General features: G+C 40.5%; 1 protein-coding gene across 1 annotated transcript in view; it reads left to right on the forward strand.

The window, feature by feature from the left end:
- The window catches only part of SUSD5 (sushi domain containing 5), a 72,696-nt gene that overhangs the window by 2,071 nt on the left and 55,604 nt on the right, over nt 1-15,021 (forward strand). The window contains exons 2-3 of the mRNA XM_002813967.6: nt 2,687-2,864; nt 8,901-9,019. Of these exons, the coding sequence (XP_002814013.2) occupies nt 2,687-2,864; nt 8,901-9,019 (297 nt within the window). The remainder of the gene's footprint in view (nt 1-2,686; nt 2,865-8,900; nt 9,020-15,021) is intronic.

The following is a 15,021-nucleotide window of genomic DNA, read 5'->3' on the forward strand; positions in this document are numbered from 1 at the left end:
AAGAAGAAGAAATGCTCAGCTTAAGTATGATGAATTACAGATATTTGAAGAGATAGATTTGCAGAGGAACTATTTCTAAAAACATGTCATCTGTATAAGGATGGTCTTTGAAATCATGTGCGTGGGCAGAATCCTAAGGAAAAATTTTACAGCGAGAAGACCCAGAACTGAGCCTGGAGTGAGGGAAGCTGGTTTGGTATTATTGAATCTATGTTCATGAAACATATTAGCCTGTAATTTTCATTTTTTATAATATCTTTGCCAAGTGTTGATATCAAACTTATGATGGTTCCTAAACCAAATTGGAAAGTTGCTCCTTCTTTAACTCTGAAAGGGTTTCTGTGGGTGAGGGCTTTTGTTTGTTTGTTTTGGTGTGAGATCATCTGTGTCTGAAGGTTTTCCTGTAGGAAGATTTTAAATAATGAATTTAATTTCTTTGGTAGATAAAGAAGTATTCAGATTTTAAAATTAATTTTGTGTCAATATTGCTAAGTTTTGTTTTTAAAGTTTTTTCCCCACTTCATTTAGGTTGTCTAATGTGGCATATACAATGTAATAATCTCTAATTATCATTTCAGGGTCCACGGGATCTGTAGTGATGTTCCCTTTCATTCTTGATATTGGTAATTTGTGTTTTCTGTCTTTTTTTTTTTTGTCTTGATCAGTCTTAGTAGGGGTTTATCCATTTTATTATTCTTTTGAAAAAAGCAACTTTTGGCTTTATTTTCTCGATTGTATGTCTGCTTTCTGTTTTATTGATTTCTGCTCTATCTGTATTATTTCCTCCTTCTACGTTAGAAGATTTGATTTTGTGGGACTTTTGTGTTAGTTTTTTGAGCTAGAAACTTAGATCATTGATTCTCAACCATACTTTTGGTATTAATAATATGAGGTCTTTTTTGGTATTAATAATATGAGGTCTGAGGCTATAAATTTCTCTTAAACTACTTTAGTTTCTCCATGAGTTTTTGGCCCTTGAGTTGACATGTTTTATTTCAGTTGGGATTTCTTCTTTGAACACAGTTTATTTAGAAGTATATTTTGTAATTTCCATGCACAAGGGGATTTTCCTAGTTATTGCTTTGTTATTGAGAGGCAGTATAACCAAGTGATTAAAATCACTAATGGAGCCATACTGCCTGGTTTTGTATCTCTGCTGTGTGATCTTGGACAAGCATTAATACTAAACCTTAACTATAAAATGAGGATGATAATACCACCTATATCATAGAGTTGTCATAAGCATTAATTTAATGAGTATTTGTAAAGCAATTTGAACAACATCTAGTCCATAGTAAACACTATATAAGTGTTTCATATATAAAATAAGTGATTTTAGCTTTGTTGTAGTCTAAAAGACATGCTTTGTATGATTTTTGTCTTTTGAGGTTTTTTTAGATTTGCTTTATAGCTCAGTATTTGATCAGTTTTACAAATGTTCTGTGTGTGCCTAAAATGAATGTGTGTTCTGTAGTTTGATATGCAGTACTGCACATAGGTTCTTACATCAAGAGTGCTAATTTTGTTTTCTGTTTTAACAATTACTGAGAGGGATAGTAGTTTAAAATTTCCTCAAGGATTGTGGATTTTTTTGTTTTTCCTTGTAGTTTTGTTAATACTACCTTTTTGTAGTTAAGTGTAGGAGTGCCAGTCACCTATGGATGTGTTTATTTAAATTTTTTTTTTGTATTTTTATTATAACTTTTGGTTCCAAAGCTGGGGAATTATTATATTTATTATAATAATTTTGCAAGTAGATGACTTGTGTCTTAGTCTTTTGCAAGCAGGTGACTTGTATCTTAGTTGTGTCTTAGTCTAATCACTGATATATTATGAAAAAGTTGGTGACAGATGGAAGTAAAGTGTCTCATTCTAAGTAGGTGTTTTCTCCCCTGCCTTTACCTTAACGTGATAGGGCCACCCAAGGCATTGCTTCATTCCTCCAGGAGGCTCCTGGGGACCTCAGTACTCCCTCCGGTACCATGGTTTCCTTGCTTAAAATTCTCATTTGCTTTCAGCCTGGGCTTTCACCTCTGCTTGAATTCAGGTTCCCATCCCCCCACTGATCACACATTCTTTGAGGCCCACTACATGTCCATATATTAATGTGCTATAGGAAGCCAAGGTGTACCAGACATCATCCCTGTTTTCTTGTCCAGTAGGACAGAAGTGCAGCAGACACAAATGAATTTATTGTGAAAGAGGCCTGGTAATATCCTAAGGCAAGGGAGAGAGAGAAGGGAAGCAACCTGTTGTATAGGGGGTCATCCTAGGGCTGAGGGAGGCAGAAGAAAGCAGAGCTGAGGCCTAAATCAGTGCCTTAGACATCAAGTGACCTAACTCAGGGAAGCCTAGGACACTGAGCCTTGACACATGATATTTGTAAAACATCATTTTAAAAGAAAGATTTGAAGGGCTTTTCCAGATCGACATGCCAGAGCAGATGGTTAATTTTGGGGGGAAAAAAAGAGGAAGACAAGAGAAAAAAAAAAAAGACAAAAATGCTAGTGTAATTATCATCACCTGGTCCCAGGGATGGTGTGCAATGTGAATGTGGTAATTGCTGCACCTGGGCCTTCAGGCAAGGACTACAGTTCTAACTGGCGTCTGCCAGAGGATGAGTTTGCTGAGACTAACTTCCCATGGATCCTGAAATCCACATGTGTTTGTGCTTGTTCCCACACAGGAAAGCTCTTTGTGCTGGAGTCTCAGAATGGCTCTCAGGGCCTACAACTGGAGGCTGCTCGGCTTTCCTGCAAGAGCAGGGGCGCTCATCTGGCATCTGCAGACGAGCTACGGAGAGTGGTACAGGATTGCTCCTTTGCAGTGTGCGCCACTGGCTGGCTAGCAGATGGTACTCTTGGGTAAGTTAGGCGAGCACTCCTTTTCCAACTCACCCCAGTTGCACCACCAAGGCTTATATAAGGCTCAGTAATTGTTCTGTTGAGGTACCAGTACAGGCAGAGTACAGTGGGCAGTAGGTTCCAGTGTATTCATGTTTTGTTTTGTTTGAGATGGAGCCCAGCTCTGTTGCCCAGGTTGGAGTGCAGTGGCGCAATCTAGGCTCACTGCAACCTCCACCTCCCAGGTTCAAGCAATTCTCCTGCCTCAGCCTCCTGAGTAGCTGGGATTACAGGTATGTGCCACCATGCGCAGCTAATTTTTATATTTTTAGTAGAGATGGGGTTTCATCGTATTGCCCAGGCTGATCTCAAACTCCTTACCTCAGGCGATCCACCTGCCTCGGCCTCCCAAAGTGTAAGCCACCACACCTGGTGTGTGTTCATGTTTTGAGTTTACTTACAAAAGCATTTTTCTGGAGTTCTGTCATAGTTCTTTTATCCCCTTACTTTGTTATGTTGAATTTTCTTTTTTTGTTTTAGACATAGGGGCTCACTCTGTCGACCAGGCTGGAGTGCTGTGGCACGATTATAGCTCACTGCAGCCTCAACATCCTGGGCTCTAATGTTTCTCCTGCCTCAGCCTCCTGTAGCTAAGACTACAGGCATGTGCCACCACACCTGGCTAATTTTTTTTTTATAGAGATAAAAAATGCTTGCTATGTTGCCCAGGCTGGTCTTGAACTCTGGCCTCAAGCAGTCCTCCTGCTTTGGCTTCCCAAAGTGCTGGGATTACGAGCGTGAGCCACCCTGCCTAGCCTTGATTTTTTTTTAAGTAATAAAAATAATACATGCTTATTGTAAAACTTTCAAATAATGCATATATATATAAAGTACAAAGTAAGTTTCTCTCTTCTTCTCCACCTCAGAGATAATGACTATTAATTGTTTGGCATACATTCTTTATCCCTTTTTTTCTGTGGATACTCATCTGCATATATATGTATAGGAACGTGGTATGGAGGTTTTAAAATATGGCCACAAATTTTTTCACACCACTGCCATCAACAGGTGTGTTTGCCTCTACTGATAGAATACAGCAAAAGTGAGATTACGTGACTTCTGAAGTTAGGTTGGAAAAATCCATGCCGCATCTGTCTAGATTTCTGGGGACACTCACTTTTGTAGCCTTGAGATGCCATGAGGAGTCTGACTGTGCTGAGATGGGTGTGCTGTGAGGAAGGCCAGACCACATGGAGGTATCTCCTTTAGGGGCTCTTGCCAACAGCCCTAACCAATGTCCTAGCCAGTGGCTAGCATTAACTGCCAAAAATGTGAATGAAGATGCCTCTAGGTGATTCTAGACCCCAGCCATTGAGTTATTGCCAGCCTATGAGTCTTGCCAGCTCAGGCCCTAGACATTATATGCAAGACAGGCCATTCCTGCTGTGGCTGTCTGAGTGCCTGACCCGTGGAATCCTTTAGAGAAGTAATTGTTATGGCCAGCTAGGAGAAATCTTTCCAATAGTGCTGAAACCTGCTTTGTTTTAAATTTTTATTAATTTATTAGTTTTTTTGTAGAAATGAAGTCTTGCCATATTGCTCAGGCTGGTCTCAAACTCCTGGACTCAAGCAATCCTCTGGCTTCCACCTCCCAAAGTGCTGGGTTTACAGGTGTGAGCCACCATGCCTGGCCTAATTTTATTTTTTAAATTGACAAATAATAATTGTACATATTCATGGGGTGTGTAGTGATGTTTTGACACACATAATTGAGAGTGATCAGATCAGGGTAATTAGCATATCTGTCATCTCAAATATTTATCATTTCTTTTTTGCTGGGAACATTCAATATCCTCCTTCTAGCTGTTTGAAATGATATGTTATTGTTAACTATGGCCATCCTACAGTGGTATAGAACACTAGAACTTAGAACACGCACTGGGAAAAGGACAGTATCTTCAATAAATGGTGCTGGGAAAACTGGATATCTGTATGCAGAAGAATAAAACTAGACCCCCACCTCTCACCTCATATAAAAATCAACTCAAAGTAGATTATAGACCTAAATGTAAGACCCAAAACTATAAAACTACTAGAAGAAAACATAGGAGGAATGCTTCAGGATATTGGTCTGGGAAAATATTTTAATAAGATCTCAGAAACACAGGCAACAAAAGCAGAAATAAACAAACCCTTCTTTAGTCATGCTCAGAAGGCAGGAGCCACTTCACTTTTTCCTTCATGCCACAGGAAATGTGAAAGCAAACAAGGCACCAAGAACTACTTTGGTAGATGATGATCCTAAGATGTCTGGCTGGCGAGTGGCCATAGAAAACATAGACAGCCATGCTGACTCATGTCTCCAAATGTGCCAAGTATGAAGCAGCAACTGAATAAAGGGACAACTGAGGCTGCATCCAAAGCCTTTTGGTGAATCTGGAACTGTGGTCCTCTCTGCCTTACGTTTTATATCCATGGTCTTAAATAGACAAAATCTGCCCTGTGCATGCATTTCCATAATGTAGTCAAGTAGGAATATTTTTTCATAATCCTCTTACTATAAAATTTCATCAGATAACCAGAGTATTCACAGATTCTGAAGAGACCGCTTGCAACTAGGCTTAAGTCTCTCAGGCATTGTATGCCAGGACTGGATGATTAGAAAGTGGGTTTACTATAAGGTGTTAAGGGTTTACTATAAGGTGTTAAGACATATTAGTGGATCTCTGCAGGCTGAAATGATATTACCTTACAAAGAAAACATACAGCTGGGTGCAGTGGCTCATGCCTGTAATCCTAGCATTTTGGGAGGCCATGGCGGGTGGATTAGTTGTGGTCAGGAGTTCAAGACCAGCCTGGCCAATATGGCGAAACCCAGTCTCTACTAAAAAAATAAAAATAAAAACAAAAAAATAACAAAACTTAGCTGGGCATGGTGGTGTGTGCCTGTAGTCCCAGCTACTCGGGAGGCTGAGGCAGGAGAATCGCTTGAGCCAGGGAGACAGAGGTTGCAGTGAGCCAAGATGGCACCGTTGTAGTGAGCCGAGATGGCACCATTGCACTCCAGCCTGAGCAACAGAGCTAGACTCTGTCTCAAAATAAATAATGAAAGAAAGAAAATAAAGAAAATATACTTGTTATATTTACTACACAATGTATTAAAATAGTTTTTCTATCCCTTTTTAATTTATTTTTAAAAACATATTATTCTCTTTTCACCATTCCTATTCAAGGTCCTTTCATTTTAGTTTTCTAGAAACAAGCATCTAACCATTAGTATGTACATTTCACTGTGGGCCTTTCCTGCACAGGTCTCCACTCCCTCACCACACACTGAAAAGCAATGATTAAATGTGTGGTGCATCTTGTAATTGATGGCATAGTAGACATCTAGCACATCTGCCCTGTATCTCTATGAATTTATGTTGAGTGTACACATAAATCCAGAGAATGATAAAGGCCTAGAGTGATGAATTCAGACTTTTGGGCCACTTGTCTCCTGGAAACTTTTGCAGATTCCATGAAGGGTGGCTAAAAAGCTGAATAGCAATTTTAATAGCCACATGGGACTAGGAGAATGGAGATTTGAATTCACCTTCTGTGTAGGAGGGGACCTGGTGAGCCGTTTTGCTTTGGGTTGGGACCTTGCAGGGCTATGCCCTAAGGGTAAGCTGGACACAGTACACTGTACAGTGAACTGGACGCAGGCCCTCCTAGGAGAAGCAGCACATCTTCAAATACTCTATAGCCATGAATTTGGATTGAGATGACCCTGAATTTCCAGTGCTCCAGATGTCTAGGAGAATCAAATAAAAATTATCTTTTGAGGAAGATAGTATCCTAGACCTCAATTTATTTCAACAAACAATTTAGCCAGTGTAGGATTTGTCACACAATATAAAATAACTAGTTGCATGAGGAGACAAGGCAAGTAGAATAAAATTCAGAAGAAACAATAGGTAATAGAAACTCCAGACATTAGGATTGGTAGATGCAGACTTTAAAATAACTATCCTGGACATGTTCAAAGATATAAAAGATGAGAAGGAGAATTTTGGCAGAGTGTGGAAACTGTAAAAATAACCAAATGGAAACTCTAGACATGAAAAATTCAGTAACTAAAATTAAGAACTTAATGGATAGACCTAATAGCTGATTAAAAAGAGCCAAAGAGGGCTGGGCATGGTGGTGCATGCCTGTAGTCCCAGCTACTTGGGAAGCTGAGGCAGGAGGATCACTTGAGCCAAGGAGTTCAAAGTTTAAATACAGTCTAGACAATATAGTGAGACCTTGTCCCAAAAAGAAAGAAAAGAAAAGAAAAAAAAGAAAAGAAAGAAGAGAGAGAAAGAAAAGAAGGAAGGAAGGAGAGAGAAAGAGGAAGAAAGGAAGGAAAGAAGGAAGGAAAGAAAGGAAAGGAAAGGAAAGAAAGGAAAGAAAGATTTAAAAAAAAAAGAGCCAAAGAGAGGATTAGTGAACTGGAAAATATTTCAGAGGAAGATATCCAGAATAAATAACAGAGGGAAAAAGGATGAAAAATTATACAACAAAGGGTAAAAGACAAAGAAGATGTAATATAATTTGAATTATAAAAGGAGAAGAGAAAGATAAAAGAAAATAGAATAAAAGTAATATGAAAATTATCCACAGTTGAAGAAAAACATCCAGACACAGATTCAAGAATCCCTGCAAAGCTCAAGTAAGACAAATACAAAGAAATTCACAGCTAGGCACATGATGGTAAGACTGGTAAGAATCGTATATGAAGAAAAGAATATTTTTAAAAATTAAAAATGCCGAGATTGTCTTTAAAGGAGCAACAATAAACTGACAATGAAAGCCCAAAGACTTTTGATATTTTGAAGGTACTGAAAGAAAATTACTGCTAACCTAGAATTTTATCCCCAGTGAAAAATATCTCCCAATAATAAAGGTGAAATAAAGACATTTTTAGACAGACAAAAGGTGAGATAATTCATTACATCCAATCTGCGCTTAAACATTAACAAGTGCTCTTCAGGCAGGAGGAAAATATTGCATGAAGAAGACTGGAGAGGCAAAAAAGAATAAATGGAAGGAGTAAATATGTGGACCGATTGAAATAATGTAATTGTCTGAAGCAGTAATAGTAACACTGGATACTAAATAATGATTTATATAAGTTGGAAGTATTTTAAGTGTATTCATATGTAGTGTTTTAAGTATTTCAAGTTGTATTATTAGGGAAGATGATAAAAAATAATATTACATTTCAATAAGTCAAAGAAGTTGTAACTTCTGGGTACCACTGAAGAAAATAGAGAAAGGATATTTAACTTCCAAATCAATACAGAGAAAAAAGAGAATACTCCCCCAAAAAAGAAGAAGAATTCAGATAATCCAAAGTGGGAAAAAAGAAAGAAGAGGAAAGGAAGAGAGAATGGGCAGAACTAATAAAAAGCAGATTTAAATTAGATTGATGATTAAATTAAGTATAAGTAGACAAGAGGCTCCAATTAGAAAACAAGATTGTGAGATGAACTTTTAAAAATTCAAGTATTTGCTGTTTAGAAAAGATATCCTTAAACAAATTATGGGAAAAAATTATAATGGAAATTATCATATATTTAGAACTAATTAAAAATATACATACCCAAACTCATGGGGTGCTGCCAAAACTATACCTAGAAGGAAATCTAAAACATTAAATGTGTGTTAGAAAAGGAAAAAAGTTGAAGTTTCATGAACTAAAGAGCTAAAGAGATTTGAAGAACAGCAAAATAAGAGAAAAAGAAAAGAGCAGAATTTTATGAAATAAAAACCAACATAATCTAGAAGAGATCAACAATATATTGCCTTTGAAACTCGAATTGATACCTATAACATCAACTGAAGCATCACCTGTATTTCTGAATTTAGTCCTTTTTTTTGGCAGAGAATGTGTCCAGATTTATGCTTTCAGACAGAGCTCATGAATCAGAAAAATCTCTGCTGATTCAGGGCTGACAGCAGAAGAGAATTATTCCTTATGATTTTCAACCCAGAGTTTTCCTCATTCAGTGCCTTTTTTGTCTATTTCAGAACAACTGTGTGTAGCAAAGGAAGTGGAGAACAGCAAATCATGAGAGCTGTCGATGTGAGAATTGAGAGCAACCCAGTTCCTGGTGGCACATACAGTGCCCTTTGTATTAAGGATGAAGGTCAGTGCCAGAGTCTTCTTAAAGGTGCTGGAGGGTGTGCTCTTGGGGATTGCTATATTAGGTTGGTTTCTCTAGAAGAAAACCTTGAAGTGAGGATTTACTAGACATGGTTTATCAGGAAGTCTTCCAAAGAAAAGCCAATAGTGCGGTGGGGAAGTGGACAAGACAAGGAAGGAGGTCAAGCATTAGTGCAATATTAAGTGAAATTCACAGTGGTGGTGAGGTGCCAGGTAACTTTGGCTGAATCACTCAGGAAATCCCTGGAGATAGTGTATGTATGTAACCACAGTTTTTCTGATTGGGGTGAGGGAGCTGGAGTAGTTATACCACACCTGTCAGTCATGGGTGAAGGGTTGCTTCAGGAGATATAAATTCCCGGGTTCTTCGGTTTTTTTGTGTGCACAGGCAAAAGGTTCCAGTAGCCTGAGTGCCACCTTCCAACAAAGAGGCAAAGGTGCCTACCAGGAGTCCCTGTGCATAGGAATGGTAAAGATGTCTAGAGAATGTGGGCAGAGCCCTGGCAGCATCTGATACAGCTGCTGATGTTCAAAGCTTGCCCTCCAGTCTCTCTTCATATTGGACAGTACACTAAAAAGAAAATAATATCTTTTTCCCAAAAAGGAAATTTATAAGATTTAGGGAACTGCTCACAGTAAGGAAAAGTCAAATTCCTATTGGGAAATCAGCTGAGTGGTGAGGAGAAAATCATAAAGAAGCCTCAAGGGCAGCATTTTGTATGCACCAAATAAGTACACCTCTGTTATCAGAAACACATGCGGTTGAAAAAGGAATATTCATGTGAATGGGGAGGGGGAAGCAAACTTCTTACTAATCAGTCATAGAAACGAGCACAGGTTCTTCTTGACTGCACACTGGACTCATCGGGGAGGGGTGGGGGGAGTAATTAAAAAATACTGATGCCTCAGTGCCAGCGCTAAAGATTCTGATTTAAATGTTCTGGGTTTTTAAAAACTCCCCTGTGATTTTAATGTACAGCGCAGGTTGAGAACTCTTTCTGTAATGCAGTGTTTCCCAAACTCCCCTGATGATGATTGGGAAATCATCATCAATACCAGAAGAACTTGTTGAAAATACAAACTGTCTGGCTGCATCCCAGAGGCACCAAATCCTTATCTCCAGGAAAGGGATCAGAGGAGTTGGTAAAAGTAAGAGTCATGGTGAACCCTAAGGCCCTTCTGCTCTGGGGTCCCTCTCTAGGAAGGGCTCTGCATCTGCTGGTTTCTATGGAAGGGTGTTGGGAGAGTCTCCTGCCATCATTGATCCAGTCAAGCAACTGAGAGATGTGACTTGGTTTTCAAAAAATCCAGGGAGAGCAGTATCTGTGGTTTATTTTTTTTCTCTTAAAACACATACACACACACACACACATGCACACACACACACACACACACACACAAGTAAATTTTTAATTTTTATTTATTTATTTATTTTGAGATGGAGTCTTACTCTTGTCGCCCGGGCTGGAGTGCAGTGGTGTGATCTCGGCTCACTGCAACCTCCACCTTCTGGGTTCATGCAATTCTCCTGCCTCAGCCTCCTGAGTAGCTAGGATTACAGGCGCCCGCCACCATGCCTGGCTAATTTTTGTATTTTTAGTAGAGATGGGGTTTCACCATATTGGCCAGGCTGGTCTTGAACTCCTAACCTCAGGTGATCCACTTGCCTTGGCTTCCCAACATGCTGGGATTACTGCGCCTGGCCCATAGTAGTAAATTTAAATAATCTTTTAAATTCTAAACATAAACAGAGGGTCATATCCCTGAGGGAGACAGGACAGAGCTAGAAGAAAAACAGGACAACCTTTTTTCTTCAGTAATGTCAAAGAAATAATGTAGGGCTTCTGAGTCTTATTTCTTTCTCCAATAAACAAGATATATCAGTTAGCTTTTGCTAGCTAACATATCACCCCAAAATGTAGTGGCTTAAAACAGCAACTATTTATTTAGCTTACAATTTTGCGAACCACCAATTTGGTTGCTTTTCTGCCAGTCTTGGTGGGACTTATTCATAAATCTGTGGTCAGCTGCTGTTAGCTAGGTACCCTTGCTTCTAGGAGTTGGCTGGCCATTGGCTTGGGTGACAAGGGCAACTGAGCCATGTGTTTCTCCTCACCCAACAGGCCAGCCTGGGCTTTCTACCTCACAAACCATCGAGCAAGTTATGTGTATGCAAGTGTGTGCCCCTTTTGCCCATAACTGTAGTGCATGAAGCCAAAGGTTGAGAACATCCGTTCACGTCCTATAGGACACCAAAGTCAATGTCATGATAGTGACTCCAGATTTGAGTCATGGGCAACTCAATATGTATGATACATTGCACTCAGAGGAACACATTGATTCAGTGATTCATTTTTATGCATATTCCTTCCAAAAATGTGTAACTGAATCTAATCACAAGGAAAAATTAACCAAACTCAAATTGAAGAACATCCTACTCTTTTTTTAAAAATGTCAAGAATAAAAAAGGCTAAGCAACTGTTCTAGATTAAGATAGACCAAAAAGACTTGTCAATGAAATGCAATTCGTGATCCTGGATTGTATCCTGAACTAGGAAAAAATAGCTATAATTGATGAAATTTGAATACAGATTATGAATTAAATAATAGTATTGTATCAATGTTTAAATTTTCTGATTTGGATAACTACTGCAGTTATATAAGAGAATATCCCTTTTAGAAATGCACACCAAGGTTTTTAGGGACAAAGGGACATCATATGTACAACTTACTTTCCAATGGTTCAAAAAAGAATTATAGATACACATATATACATATTCATATATATATGTATACACACACACACGTGTGTGTGTGTGTGTGGTGTGGAGAGAGGAAGAGAGAGAAGAGAATGATAAAGCAAAAAGGGGAAAATGAAAATACATTGGTGAACCTGCATAAAGGGTGGGTTCCTTGCTTTTATAATGTTTATGTAACTTTGAAATTATATAAAATTTTTAAATCTCAAAAAGCTCAGGCTGTAGCCAGATGTAGTGGTGCATGCCTGTAATCCCAGCCACTCAGGAGGCTGAGGCATGAGAATCGCTTTAACCTGCGAGATGGAGGTTGCGGTGAGCCGAGATCACATCACTGCACTCCATCCTGGGCGACAGAGCAAGACTGTCTCAAAAAAACAAACAAACAGCAACAACAACAACAACAAAAACAAAAAACAAAAAAAAACAGGCCAGGCGCGGTGGCTAAAGCCTGTAATCCCAGCACTTTGGGAGGCTGAGGTGGGTGTATCACGAGGTCAGGAGATCAAGACCATCCTGGCTAATACAGTGAAACCCCGTCTCTACTAAAAATACAAAAAATTAGCCGGGTGTGGTGGTGGGCACCTGTAGTCCCAGCTGCTCGGGAGGCTGAGGCAGGATAATGGTGTGAACCCGGGAGGCGGAGCTTGCAGTGAGCCGAGATCGCACCACTGCACTCCAGCCTGGGCGACAGAACAAGACTCTGTCTCAAAAAAAAAAAAACAAAAAAACAAACAAAACAAAACAAAAAGCTCAGTCCGGGCATGGTGGCTTATTCCTGTAGACCCAACACTGGAGGATAACTTGAGCCCAGAAGTTTGAGACCAGCCTGGGCAACATAGCAAGATACGTATATATACGTATGTAAATATGTATATATGTGTATCTATAATTCTTTTTTGAACCAATGGAGAGTAAGTTGTAGATATGATTCCCCTTTGTCCCTAAAAACCATCTCTTCAAAAAATAAAAAAATTAGCCAGGCATGGTGGTGCACCCTGTATTCCCAGCTACTCTGGAGGCTGAGGTGAGAGAATCTCTAGAATTCAGGAGTTTGAGGCTGCAGTGAGCTATGATCATGCCACTGCACTCCAGCCTGAGCAACAGAGTGGGTCCCTATGTCTCTCTCAAACAACAACAACAACAACAAATGGTCTACATACTTCTCCAAAAACAGCAAAAACAACAACAGCAGCAGACAGAAATAAACCTAAGAAACAAAATAACACTGGGTCATGGGGGGCCTGTTGGAGGGAGCCAGTTGGAATTGGAGGGTGTGGAGACCCGGACACAACGAGGGCATGCCGCCAGAAAGCTCAGCCGCAAACTGTCCGGATGTGTTCCAAAGGCGGAGTATCTATGTCGTCTCAGTTTTTGGGCTCCCTGAGCTCATGCCCATGCGTGAGCTGAGTAGAACGGCATGCCTTAGATGAGGCATGTGCCGAGGCTCCCGTGACACCTGTTGGCATGTGTGTGAAGACTGGATGCCATTTGAAAAGAGCGGGCATTATGTGTGGTTCATCACTGTTACAGTGCTCGAGGACCCTGCGTCCCAGAGCAGCTCGCCCCAGCCTAGCCTGGGCAAGAGCTGCACAGGGCAAGGGCTACAGGGAAGACAGGAGCCTTGGCCCTGCAGGGCCTAATTGGTGAGGAAGCTTCAGGTGAGCCATGAAGAGGACAAAGGAATGCATGCAGAATTGGCATGAGGGCTACAGGACTGTTCTCCTGGGGCTTCACAGAAAAGCAGGATGGATTCCCACAGTTACTCAGAGAGAGTTCTATCCCTGTCCCTCTGCCTTTTCTCCTTTAGAAAGAGCATGTAAACGGCTCCTGCAAGGCCCTCCGCCCTTCTCAGCAGAGTTGCTGCTTTTCCTCAGTAGAGCCTTTGTTGACAGCACAGTCAACAAGGGAAATCTGTTTGCTTAAGGAAGGTGCAGCGCCTTGGCGGAAGCAGAGGAGAACAGGCTGTGCTGTGAGGTTCCCGCGTGAGTGTAGGTGAGGTCCAGCTCAGCAGATGCCCTTGTGCAGTATTCCTCCAAAGCTTGCCTTTTTCCCAGTGATGCTGAATGGCGCCAAGCTGCTTCTCTTTGGCAAGACTGGAAGAATGAAGAGTGCTAATTCCAAAAATGGCAGACGTGTGCCTCATAAAGAGCCCAGAAGGAAAATAGAGCCTGTGGAATGTTCAGGCAGCTTCCTCCTGTGTTTCTTTATAAAGTTCATCGTGAATGTAGACTTTTCTCATTTTCCTTTCAGTATTTTTGTTTCACTGACAGTGAATTTCCAGCCCTGTGGTGATCTCACTTAAACTAATAAGTGAAGTTATTTTTAACCAACTGGATTCTGATGAAATAAGCTGCCTCCACTTGGGTCTTCTGGCTTTGCTTCTCTTGGCAGCTTGTCTGTGGGGTCTGCAGCTTGGGGTCTGGAGGCTTTGATTTTCCTCTGACCCTGTGTTGCCCTGAAAGGCTCCACTCAGTGTGTGCTTCTGTTTCTCCCCATCTGAGACAGGTCTGGCCTTGCTTCCCTCTCCCCAGCCCACTTCACCTTCTTAGTACTGCATTCCTCCTCCCTTGCATACTTTATGATTGCCTCTATTGCCCTTAAAAACAGGAGTGAAATTATTCCCTTCCTTCATGTCATCAAAAAGAGAGCTGGATGCTCCCCTGTCTTGGTGAGTGCTCAGGAATTTTTGAGAGTAGCTAATTTCCAGGGCTGCCTGGAGAAGGCCTGGTGTCTCAGGAATAACTCTGGGGAAATTCTCCAGCTGCGATACCAGATTGGAACCAATTAATTGCATTGGTTGGTACAGCTGATAGAGAACACTTAGTTCAGGGTCTCCCAGGGAAGTGTGAAAGCCTCTGAGCTCATTACAATGGACCTGCTGTTGGTCATTTATGTGTTCATTTATTTGTCCAGGGTTAGGCAAAGTCCAATGCTCAGACTTGTGGGTGCTTCAGATAGATGATAGATAGATAGATAGATAGATAGATAGATAGATAGATAGATAGATAACTTCTCCCCTCTCTCAAGGAGTTAACAGTGTATCAGGATAGGTAAGAGATGAATATTTTTCCATGACACAAAGGAGAAGGGTTATTAGAGAGACTTCCTAATCAGTGGCATTTGAGATGGATAAGTTGAGGGGATAATAGGTAGGGAAGAGAGGCTAGGACATTGCGGACAGGAAGAACAGGGGTAACGAGGGCTAGGAATCTAAAGACACCAATGG

Source organism: Pongo abelii, chromosome 2 (genome assembly GCF_028885655.2).
Source record: "Pongo abelii isolate AG06213 chromosome 2, NHGRI_mPonAbe1-v2.0_pri, whole genome shotgun sequence".
In the NCBI taxonomy this organism is placed as follows: domain Eukaryota; kingdom Metazoa; phylum Chordata; class Mammalia; order Primates; family Hominidae; genus Pongo; species Pongo abelii.